At 40.9% G+C, this 12,500-nt stretch overlaps 1 protein-coding gene across 3 annotated transcripts in view; it reads right to left on the minus strand.

Annotated features, from left to right (window-relative positions):
- Positions 1-65: 65 nt before the first annotated feature.
- Positions 66-12,500, minus strand: part of LOC113824357 (ATP-binding cassette sub-family C member 3) — a 34,008-nt gene continuing 21,573 nt past the window's right edge. For all 3 annotated transcript variants that reach the window (XM_070129674.1, XM_070129675.1, XM_070129673.1), the window contains 20 exons: positions 12,424-12,500; positions 11,981-12,065; positions 11,487-11,689; positions 11,199-11,375; positions 10,783-10,950; positions 10,010-10,193; positions 9,658-9,754; positions 8,531-8,756; positions 8,203-8,289; positions 7,862-8,039; positions 7,406-7,626; positions 6,940-7,120; positions 6,592-6,700; positions 4,496-4,622; positions 4,026-4,115; positions 3,738-3,896; positions 3,236-3,394; positions 2,716-2,882; positions 1,896-2,090; positions 66-1,446 (listed from right to left, as the gene is read on the minus strand). The exon at positions 12,424-12,500 is cut by the window's right edge and continues 70 nt beyond it. In XM_070129674.1, the coding sequence (XP_069985775.1) occupies positions 1,335-1,446; positions 1,896-2,090; positions 2,716-2,882; positions 3,236-3,394; positions 3,738-3,896; positions 4,026-4,115; positions 4,496-4,622; positions 6,592-6,700; positions 6,940-7,120; positions 7,406-7,626; positions 7,862-8,039; positions 8,203-8,289; positions 8,531-8,756; positions 9,658-9,754; positions 10,010-10,193; positions 10,783-10,950; positions 11,199-11,375; positions 11,487-11,689; positions 11,981-12,065; positions 12,424-12,500 (3,002 nt within the window). In that variant the 3' untranslated portion in view covers positions 66-1,334. The remainder of the gene's footprint in view (positions 1,447-1,895; positions 2,091-2,715; positions 2,883-3,235; positions 3,395-3,737; positions 3,897-4,025; positions 4,116-4,495; positions 4,623-6,591; positions 6,701-6,939; positions 7,121-7,405; positions 7,627-7,861; positions 8,040-8,202; positions 8,290-8,530; positions 8,757-9,657; positions 9,755-10,009; positions 10,194-10,782; positions 10,951-11,198; positions 11,376-11,486; positions 11,690-11,980; positions 12,066-12,423) is intronic.

The following is a 12,500-nucleotide window of genomic DNA, read 5'->3' on the forward strand; positions in this document are numbered from 1 at the left end:
AGTCTATCAATCTTCTATCTATCAGTGCATATAGGTCCGTGTCTAATTTCATTAATAAACATCTGAAAGGTTCTAAGTTTTTTTTATTTAATTAAATGTACAACAATGTAACAAAAATAGATAAGGGTACACACACGTGTAATCATTATGCTTGTATATATATATCCACATGACATACTGGTTATACATTCTTATATAAGTACATAGTTAAGTCATTAATAACAGAGTTCTTAAATTTGTTAGCACTAATTCAATGAATGGCTTACTTAGCTGCAATAATTATCCATGTCCTTAGTGAATTTGCTAACCGTTATTCCAAGGGAAACTATCATTACGAGAAAGGCTAGATCAGTAGCAACTGGAGGAGGTGTCGTGGCGTCTGTTTTGATGATTGTTCAATGAAAATATAACCATTAAAATCATTATTTTTCCATTCTTTTTGAAAACTGTGGAGACAGACCTTATTCACAATACATCCGTAACTATTGTGACGTCATCAAAATAAACCCCACGTGCTTTTTTTTCCAAAAATAGATTCAGACGCCATGACACCTCCTTGAGTTGCTACTGAACTAGCCTTTCCCATATCATTACCATGTAAAGACTTCGAGCATGTTTACTTGAATATCTGCATCGTCTCTATGTTGTATTTTCAGCAATGGAAGAACTGGCACATACCACTTCACATAACATGGAAAATCAGGATAATAATTAAAGTAAACTGGCATTATCTGGTATAGGAGTCACAGCCATTACAGGCATAACAGTTTGTTTAAGCAAAAGTTAGCAGAGTTTATGGCTTTTATATACTGTATATTCATACATACCTATACGTATATACATATACTCATTTGTACATACACACACGTGTATATATAACAGACCTTCCTTATTTCAACAATAGTTCATCACATTTAATATTTTACTTTTTAACAAATATTTCATATCCTCAAAATCATATTTCGTGGCATTATCTACTAGACGAATGCCAGTTCTGAGAAGTATTTGGAATATTCAATAACCAATTTTCAACAAATACATCTCTTATAATTCGAATTCGGAATGTTCCACTTCAATGAGATCATATTTGCTATACAACGAAGGTTGCCCGAGTCTCTACAACGAAAAATACATTGGGTGGTATCAACAGACTTTTCGTGGTTGAATATAAGTATTGTCTATGAATAGTTCATATAGTTTGTATTCTATTTTAGCTTATTCAGCTTATTCAGTGTGAACGCATTCGTTTCACATTTATCTATTTCACTCCCAAAATGCGGAACAGTTCACTCAACCCTTTATATAAAATTCACTAACTTATTCCCTGTTTTGGACTACACCAAACCGGCGTCCTTAGCCATGCCGTAGAAAATGGACTTCTTGTTCGCCAGGAGTGACGCTGGGTCGCTGAACTCGGCTATTTTGCCCTTGTCCAGCACCATTACTCTGGAATGGAACAAAACATGCATTTAAAAGTAAGCCTTTTTTTACTAGAAATAAATTTATAATCGCTTTTCATGCTTCCATATGTCAAATAGATGCTTTTGATAATAAAAAATGCGGTGTTCTGATAACGACACATTCCGTATTTTCGTTGAACTGTAATTTTGGTACAGACACTTCATTTGCTTTCAAATTATTGTTAATTTACGTGATAAATATGCTTTGGTAGTGAGGAAAAATCGAGTCAGATAAGATGGACTGTTCGTGATCATTTCATTCCAGATATAAGCAATTTCGTAAATTCAAGTATGGGGAATGCACCTCTCGAAAAAGTAAATAAACATATAGCCACCAAATGGAAACACGGCATATTTTATGGATCAGTAACGCAGCTGGATTTTAAAATATACTCACTGGCTAAATGGAAACCTGACGTTGGCAATAACACTCACCTATCACTATCCATAATAGTGTTCAGACGATGAGCTATGGTCAGGATAGTACGGTTGGCAAACTGTGACCTGATAGTTTCTTGTATGAGGTCGTCAGTTTCCACGTCGACGGCCGCCGTGGCTTCGTCCAGCACCAAGATGCGAGACTGTCTCAGCAATGCTCGTGCAAGGCTGACGAGCTGCCTTTGGCCAACGCTGTAGAGGAATGGTTAGAAAAATTAGGACTTCCAGCCGCAAGTGGTGGCTCACTCATTATCACCTACCTGGTGCATTGTCTATAACAATGTTGTCCAAACATTTTCGCCTGTTGTACCCTTTATTACCTTCTTGTACTGTTACGCACCCCCCCCCCCACCGTCCACCATGGCTAAACAAACTTTTATTTAGTATAATCATATAATATACTGATTATGAAAAGACTGCATTGCAGGAGTGTTGATCAATAAATTCGAATTTAATACACGAATAAAAAAGATGATTTAATAACAAAATGCTTGAAAAATACTGACACAACGTAATGTGAGATGTGAGACCGTTTTTCTGTTCACGTACTTTTATGATCTATGTTGCGTACCCCCAGAAGCACGCGGACCCGATAACACTGGTCTAGAATGTGTTATCTAAGCGTTTTGCATTATATATCATACTGTATTATGGGAATTTTTGGCGAATATAGCTTTAATTCAGTTGTAAATACATGACAAAAGACGAATTCACACACCTACACGTCAATTTAATCACAAAAATCCCCTTACTCAAATCAGACTCAACCTAATTCCCCGTGGTTAGGTTAGGTTAGGTTTTCCCGCGAAAGTCTCACCTGAGATTGGAACCTCCCTCATCTATGGCATACTGGAGCGTCTCAGTCTGTGCCTTGACGAACGCCCCGAGGTGAGCCATTTCCACGGCTCTCCAGACCTCTTCTTCGGAGTGCTCGTTGAAGGGATCCAAGTTCAGACGCAATGTCCCACTAAACAACACTGGGTCCTGCAAGTGAATAATCAATATTGCTATTCCAAATAATCTGTAAAATATTTCTTGCTGTTCCAAATAATCTGTAAAAATATTTCTTGCTGTTCCAAATAATCTGTAAAAATATTTCTTGCTGTTCCAAATAATCTGTAAAAATATTTCTTGCTGTTCCAAATAATCTGTAAAAATATTTCTTGCTGTTCCAAATAATCTGTAAAAATATTTCTTGCTGTTCCAAATAATCTGTAAAAATATTTCTTGCTGTTCCAAATAATCTGTAAAAATATTTCTTGCTGTTCCAAATAATCTGTAAAAATACATCATACGTTGTACAAATCACGGTGCAGCGATCTTTTCTGTCTACGAACCTGAGGTATGATGCTGAGGCGGTTGCGGAGGTCATGTAGGCCTATGTTGGAGATGTCGACGCCGTCTATGACAATGTTTCCTCCAGCTGCCTCGATGATCCTGAAGAGCCCGAGTGTAAGGGATGACTTGCCTGCTCCAGTTCTTCCGACAATGCCAACCTTGAAGAAAAGGTAAATTGTCTGTCCTATCGTGGTTCCATTTATTTAAAAAACAAAAATGTCTAAATATTAGCGAAGCGAACACTTTAAATGATACAGTGCCTAACAAAAATGTCTAAATATTAGCTAAGCGAACACTTTTTAAATGATGCAGTGAATGGTGGGTTACTTTCAGATACGTTTAATTCGTCAATAGTTCCAATAAGGAATCTATTCTCAAGGGAAACTAGCGATAAAACAAGAGATTTACATACTGTGGCATTCTTCATAAAAGCCCTTGTAAGTCTGACATTCCTATAATTCTTTATCACAACCCTTCGCCCCAGAAAAAAATGGCCCCCACCTTTTCCCCGGCCTGGATGGTACACGAGACGCCCTTGAGCACCAGGTCGAGTCCCGGCCGGTACCGCGTCTGGTACTTGTTGAAGGATACCACACCGTGTTCGGGCCAGGCAGCCGGAGGGGCGGTCTTCTGGATCGTCCACTCGGCCTCTCTCTCTTCCTGCAACATACCAAACGACGGAGCGATAAAATTCCCTTTTTATAGAAGTTATTGTTCTTTCTGTAGAGTTTGTTATACCTCGCTTCATATACTATCCGCGTAAATATGACAGCATTCATGTTCACGAACCTCAATGTATTCCATGATTCTCTCCACAGACACGATGTTGGCCTCGATGTCAGAGCTCACTCGCACAAGCCAGTTGAGAGTGACTGTCACCTGCGGGCGTAGTGGAAAAGCACTTAGTGACAGCATGGAAACGACAAAAACAATTCAAATGGACGTGATTGAATTTGGATAATCAAAGGCAAGTTGGTGTTATTCTTAAAAGTAGAACTTCCTCATAGAAAGTTGAGTAAAAAGGACTGTATACTCTCAGTCTTCTGTCTGTCTGTCTGTCTGTCTCTGTCTCTCTCTTTTTATTTGAATACACACACACACACACACACACACACACACACACACACACACACACACACACACACACACACACACACACACACTTTAATAACACCGACCACAATTTCATAAATCCCCGAAACATATCACCACGAGAAGCAACATGTCCTAGAGTCAAGAAACACCAAATCTAAACTCACATTGAGAGCGTAAGTGATGGAGAGGCCGACCATTCCCGCGCTGACGTCACCACGGCCAACGACAGAGAAAATGGCGGCGAAGAAGGTTATCAGATTGCCTATGAATTCGAGTCTCACGCCCAGCCACCTGGAATTAATTCGTTTTAGAATGATCTTTGTTAAATGTGCGATACGAATGTTTTTATTTATTTATTTATCTGTTTATTGTGAAATTATTAAACTCGTGATCTCTGAGTTCCACACCCAGCCACCTGGAATTCATTCGTTCTAGAATAATCTTTGTTAAATGTGCGATACGAATGTTTTTGTTTATTTTGTTGTTGTTGTGAAATGATTAAACTCGTGATCTCAGATCCACATCCAGCCACCTGGAATTAATTCGTTCTAGAATAATGTTTGTTAAATGTGTGATACGAATTTTTTAAATTTTTTTTTATTTATTCACCTATTTATTTATTTTTGGTGAAATGATTAAACTCGTGATCTCTGTCTCACATCCAATGAATTCGTTTTAGAATGATCTTTGTTTAATGTGTGATACGAATGTTTTTATTTTTTATTAATTCACCTATTTATTTATTTTTTTGGTGAAATGATTAAACTCGTGATCTCAGATTCACACCCAGCCACCTGGAATTAATTCGTTCTAGAATAATGTTTGTTTACTGTGTGATACGATTTTTATTTTTTTTATTTATTCACCTATTTATTTACTTTTTGTGAAATTATTAAACTCGTGATCTCAGATCCATATCCAGCCACCTGGAATTAATTCGTTCTAGAATATTCTTTGTTAAATGTGCGATACGAATGTTTTTGTTTATTTTGTTGTTGTTGTTGTTGTGAAATGATTAAACTCGTGATCTCAGATCCACATCCAGCCACCTGGAATTAATTCGTTCTAGAATAATCTTTGTTTACTATGTGATACGAATGTTTTTTTTTTTTTAATTTATTTATTCTCCTATTTACTTATTTTTTGTGAAATTATTAAACTCGTGATCTCAGATTCACATCCAGTCCACCTGGAATTAATTCGTTCTAGAATAATCTTTGTTTAATGTGTGATACGAATGTTTTTTTCTTTTTATTTATTCTCCTATTTATTTATTTTTTGTGTGAAATGATTAAACTCGTGATCTCTGATTCACATCCAGCCACCTGGAATGAATTCGTTCTAGAATGATCTTTGTTAAATGTGCGATATGAATGTTTTTGTTTATTTTTTTGCTGTTGTTGTTGTTGTGAAATGATTAAACTCGTGATCTCAGATCCACATCCAGCCACCTGGAATTAATTCGTTCTAGAATAATCTTTGTTTAATGTGCGATACGAATGTTTTAATTTTTTTTTTTATTATTCACCTATTTATTTATTTTTTGTGAAATGATTAAACTCGTGATCTCTGAGGCTCACATCCAGCCACCTGAAATGAATTCGTTCTAGAATAATCTTTGTTAAATGTGCGATACGAATGTTTTTATTTATTTATTTGTTTATTGTGAAATGATTAAACTCGTGATCTCTGAGTCTCACACCCAGCCATCTGCAATGAATTCGTTTTAGAATGATCTTTGTTTACTGTGTGATACGAATGTTTTTAATTTTTTAATTATTCACCTATTTATTTATTTTTTTGTGAAATTATTAACCTGAAATGAGTTCGTTTTAGATTAATCTTTGTTTAGTGTGTGATACGAATGTTTTTATTTTTGTATTTATTTATTGTGAAATGATTAAGCTCGTGATCTTAGAGTTTCACATCCAGCCACTTGGAAAGAGTTCATGGCATTTTAGAATAATCTTTGTTTAAAAAGAGAAAGAGAAGGAAAGAGAGAAAGAGAAAGAGAAGGAAAGAGAGAAAGAGAAAGAGAAGGAAAGAGAGAAAGAGAAGGAAAGAGAGAAGGAAAAAAAAGGCCATCACACCGCAGCCAAAAATGTATGTTAAATAAACTTTAAAGTGTGATAATGATGTTTTAATTTTTTTTATAGTGTGTGAAATGATCCAACGAGGATACGTGACCTCTGCGAACTTTAATGAATGAACAAAGTTGCTCAACGAACTTGCTTTAGAGATTAACGTGTTCTGGACTAACCTATTGCAAGCCAGGTTGCAAATATTGGCCTTCGTTGTGAGATCGACTCGCCTCTGTGATTCCGCCATGAAGGCATCCTCCACTTTAAAGGCACGGAGGGTCGCCACGCCTGAAACGCACAATACACAGTTAATCGTTAAAGAGAATCCCGTATAAAAAAAAATCCCCCCCTCAAAAAAAAAAAAAATCCACCCCCCCCCCCAAAAAAAAAAAAAAAAAAAAAAAAAATCCACCGTCTTTTTACACGTCATCGCCAACCCCCCCATCCCAGTCATCTTCATCCCTGCCATCACCATCATCATCACCTGCAATTCCTTCCCAACATCCTCGTTCCTACCACCCACGTACCTTGCACACTCTCCCCGAAGTGCGAGAAGATCGGTGACTTCGATACCGACTCGATTCTCCTGAGCTGTCGTGCGGAGGAGATGTAGACGACCTGGATGAAGTAGTAGAAGACCATGATCGGGACGACCACCACCCCCGCGAGAGGCGTTGACCCCACCAGCACGATCAGGGTCGTCGCTACCTGGAGGGCAGTGCGGTGAGTGGTGAGTTTAGAGTGGGGTGTCGAGGGAAAGAATCTCTCTCTCTTTCTTTCTTTCTTTCTTTCTCTCTCTCTCTCTCTCTCTCTCTCTCTCTCTCTATCTCTCTTTCTCTCTCTCTCTCTCTCTACCTCTCTTCCTTCCTCCCTTCCTTCCTTCTCTCCATCCCTCCATCCCTCCTTCTCTCGCTCCCTCATTCCCTCCCTCCCTTCCTCCTTCCCTCTCTCCCTCATTCCCTCCCTCTCTCCCTCATTCCCTCCCTCCCTCACCTCAGCAAAGCAGGAGAGTCCGGCCCCCATAAGCATCGGCAGGAGACTATCCAGCACGTCGACGTCCTTGCTGAAGCGGTTCATGATCCTGCCGCTCGGGTTGGTGTCGAAGAAGCTCATGGGCAGACGGAGCACGCTGTCAAGAACGCGGTGGTGAATCCGGATTCCCGCCCGCATGCATCCAGTCCAGATCAAGAACGATCCCATGTAGTAGAAAAGAGCTGCGGTATATGAGGTTTAAGCGTATAAATGTGCGTAATTTTGACGATGTTGCAGTAACACGATGCCTGACGTAGATCAAAATTAGAGAACCAAATGCATTTCGACTCTCGATTGAGCGAATGAATATAAATCACGCCATAATATGAGACAAATATCTTGCATATATAACCACGCATATTTGAAATACGATATTCGGATCATAAACGACGACTCTTTAAGCAAATCTGTACTCACACTGTCCTATGCCGAAGCCTCCGTACCCAGCCAAAAACTGGGTCTTGTCGAATCCATCCCCGGTAATATTGCTGGTGACGTTGCCCAAGATGTCAGTTGTGTTGTCAGTAATTCCCTCGTCTTCCTGTGTTTTGGTGGACCACTGAGAGAGCCAGATGTTGCCTCCGGCCTGGCAACCCTAGGAACATCACGGTGGAAACGTCAGTGCATGTGATTACGTTCCAAGTAAAATTGAAATGGTAATCTGTCATTGTGAAGATCACTCGCCTCTGTAGCTTGAAAGAATAATGAATATGAGCATGAACTTTTACTTATTTCTAAAGGGGATTTCCTTTTCTTACTTGGGCAACAGCGAAGAAAATGCAGGGAAGGATGGCAGGCAAGAGACCCATGGTTGCAGCGTAGAACTGGTACACCTTCCACTTCACCTGCGAAGGAACACTTGGGTGAACCTCTGATCTTTTTCTTACATTATATATGGCTATAAGTTTCTTCCTTCCTTCCTTCCTCCCTCCCTCCCTCCCTCCCTCCCTCTCTCTCTCTCTCTCTCTCTCTCTCTCTCTCTCTCTCTCTCTCTCTCTCTCTCTCTCTCTCTCTCGCTCGCTCTCTCTTGCTCTTTTCTCTCTCTCTCTCTTCCTTTTATTCTCCCCTCTACGTCTCTCATCCTACCTTCCCGGTTTCCGAAGTCTCCTCCTGCACGAGGGTTTTCCCGGCAGGTTCCTTCATGTCTTTCATGGGGATCCTCTCGTGGTCGACGCCTCTGCTCGGTTTGGAGTCCTGCCTTAGGATCCGGGAGACGCCCCCTCCTTCAGTGTCGCTCTCGCTCCTGCGGGTTCCACTCCCACAACTGCTGCCTCTCCTTCTCCGCCGGATGCTGCCGATCCTAGCGTGTGCACTGGGAGTTCGCGCAAGGGGAAAGCAAAACAAAAGATGATGTTTACAGGCTGGTAGTACTAAACATTTGTAATTCAGCGATGTTAATTGGAAATGTGCTCTGGCAGGTGGATTACTTGGCTATTACGCGTAAGATCCTTTCTTGGACTCTTAGAAGCGATAAAAACAGAAAGATGATTAGGGAAGCTCAGCTAAAGCTTGAGTCTTTTACTGATAGAAGGTCTTGCGGTAACGGAACCGACGGAGTCCTTGGGAAGCAGAAGAGTGGGAAATGTGTAGTCATGACAAAAGTAAACCAAGCTCCGAGGCCGGTCCAACTCGGCTTGGGTCAAGGTCGAATGCCCCAATGTACACGGCGAGTGCTAAAGGGCTCTGCGGTAATTTCCTTTGATCCCTGGGGGGGTGGGGGGCGTCGCGGTCACGGTATAAGCGTGGGGGAGTGCTGCCACATGGGGACCACATTGCAAGAGACTTCAGAACCTGGAAGATGCTTAGGATGTATAGCGATTCATTCTTGTATGATGCCGTGATTCCGCCCACATGGTCGCTACGGGCATCCACGTCACTACCTAAGCCACGTTTCTACCGTGCCCGCGCCGTGAACTTTCTAGTGATCAAGGGAGGTCTCGTTGGGACCCTTAGTTCCCGCCGTGTAGAGGCCCCTTGACCTTAACCCCAACTAGGCTAGGGAATGCCTAAGGTCTTGGCCTCTTACGCTTTCCCAAGGACCTCATTGACCTCGTCAGTAAAAATATCAATCTTTTGCTGTTTCCTTGATAGAGGATCCCACCAATAGTCCATGAGAGGATCTTGTATCAATGTATTTTTGTACAATGTCATTAACAACATTTCCCGTTATTTCATTATTCACAGAAAGTAACATTCTTTGCTTGAAGTCTTACCTTCCCTCTTCCACTTTGCTGTTCTGCCTCGCAATCTGACTAAGGAATTTCTGTCCCATGGGCGTGTCCTCCAATTGGTCCACCAACTCATCAATGTCTAGAGTCAAGACAGAATTATATTGTAAATTTGCAGATACAGGTTTGTGTAAATTGCATATGTATTGCACTATTGTATGTGCTTAAATCTATAAATGTAACACAAAGACACACTGAATGCATTTCAATTGTGTATCATGTATATGAGATAGGTGTGTGTATGTATATGTATGCATGTATATATAGATAGATATATAGATAGAGTGTACGTGCTTGCCGCAAGTGTCTAAAATACTAAATCCAAACAAAATTGTACCTTCCTCGTCCTCCTCTCCCTCCTCCGTATTGTTGATATGGTTCAGAAGGAACTGCGCGAATTTGCCTCCTTTGGCCAGCAGCTGCGAGTACGTTCCGCGCTCCACCAGGCGGCCGTCCTGCACCACCACCACCGTGTCGACGCGCGGGAGGTAAGCCAGGGCGTGGGTCACCAGGATGCGGGTCTGAGGGCAGGAATACAGATGGAGATTTGGTGGATAGAAGGAAATGTTGCTTACTAGATAGAAGGAAATGTTGCTTACTAGATAGAAGGAAATGTTGCTTACTAGATAGAAGGAAATGTTGCTTACTAGATAGAAGGAAATGTTGCTTACTAGATAGAAGGAAATGTTGCTTACTAGATAGAAGGAAATGTTGCTAACGTTGCTGGGATGGGGGGGGGGGGTGAGGAGAGAGGAACCACACAATTCAGGGATACATAGATACAGGGAAAGTCCCTCTCCTCCCATATGTACATACGACTATAGGCAAATAGAAAATAGAGGATAGGTAAAATAGATATAGCTTTTTACAGCTACACCTATAGACATATATATATATATATATATATATATATATATATATATATATATATATATATATATATATATATATATATATATATATATGCATGTATATATGCCTGTGAGCATGCCTAAGCCTTTCTAGTGCAAAACATTCAACTTGTCCTTGAGAAGCAGATAGGATTTCTTTTGCAAATGCCTAAATTATCAACCTTTCCCTCTCGAAAAGCACACTCTCGGCTTCAATCACCTTGCCATTCATCATCCCCTGGGGGCCGATCAGGCTGTCGAAGATGTGTCGACCGACGTGCGCATCGACGGCGCTGAGGGGGTCGTCGAGCAGGAAGATGTCGGCGTCGCTGTAGGCTGCGCGCGCGAGAGCCACCCTCTGCTTCTGTCCGCCGCTCATGTTGACGCCCTGGACAAGGAGATGGCTGGCATTTGTAATAGCTGCATTCTGGTGCTCATCGGTCTTTAATTAATGTTCATAATATTTTTAAAATATCATCCCCACTATGCATGTCTATCTCGTCTTTTTTTTTATTCAGTACATTAGTATTACCCCTCTATTGCATGTATCAAACATCACCCCTCATGTATTAGTGACTTCTTCGGTAAATTCTCTATAACATTTCACATTTTGCAATTCTAAAGTCCGCTATTTACCTTCTCCCCAATTTCCGTCATGTCTCCGGCGGGGAGCATGTCAAGGTCAGGCTGGAGAGCGCAGGCAGAAATGACCTTCTGATATTTCTTCTCGTCCACCGGCTGTCCCCATGTAATGTTGTCCTTCAGGCTCGCATTCTGGAGCCACGCTTGTTGGGCGACGTAAGCCACTTTGCCCTGGGAAATATAGTCCTCAAATTACAACCGAGGTTCAAAGAATTTTCATTTAGTATGTATCTAGGATGAGATTTGCATGATGAAACACCATGTTTATTCCACTATACTCACATTTACAATCACGCGACCAGCATTCTTCGTCATCTCGCCCAAGAGCGCAGACACGAGAGAGCTCTTGCCCGCCCCGACTGATCCCACCACTGCCACCAATTGCCCCGGCTCCACCCTCAGATCCACATCACGAAGCACCCACGGCTCCTCCTCTTCCTTCACACCCCATGTGAACTCCCCGCCGCTCACCACCACAGCTGATTCTGAAAGATGGGGAGGAGAGTGGTGTGGAATTTAGTACCTTCAGGTGAGGCTCCTTGTGGTGCTCTTAGAACAGAATCTATACAATACACTGAACTGTTTAATTTTCATTCATCCATTCATTTTGCTACTTTATAATCAAGAGAAAAATTATTAAACAAATATACCCTCAATATCGACATCCAAATCTAAACACGAACCAAAACAAAAATATGAAAATAATATGTAACATCCATCCAGGACCAAGACCTGAATATCCCCCGTGTCATGTCAGCTCAAAAGACACTACTCACTCTCCTTGTCGTCACGGATCACGGCTGAGGAGTCAATGACGCCAGATGACAGGAACTTCTCCATCCTCCTCAAGGAAACTCTGGCCTTGAGACAGAATAATAATAATAATAACAGATTACCGACAATTTTGGGGAAATATTGATAATTTTAGCAAGTTAACCTATCCTTTTTAGAATATAAACATGTGAGAAAAAAATGAATGTGACAAAAATGACCTTATCATAAGTACTCATATATGCACACGCACACGCACAAGCACACACACACATACATACACACACACACACACACACACATACATACATACATATATATGTGTGTGTATGTGTGTTTGTGTGTTTATATATATATATATATATATATATATATATATATATATATATATATATATATATATATATAAATTGCTCGAATGCGTGTCTCTGTCACGTGGCCTAATCACCTGGATGCACTGCGCTATGAGGCCGGGCAGCTGCGTGATGGGCATGCGCATGATGTTGAAGAGCGAGAGCGACACGA

Source organism: Penaeus vannamei, chromosome 14, assembly GCF_042767895.1.
Source record: "Penaeus vannamei isolate JL-2024 chromosome 14, ASM4276789v1, whole genome shotgun sequence".
Lineage (NCBI taxonomy): Eukaryota > Metazoa > Arthropoda > Malacostraca > Decapoda > Penaeidae > Penaeus > Penaeus vannamei.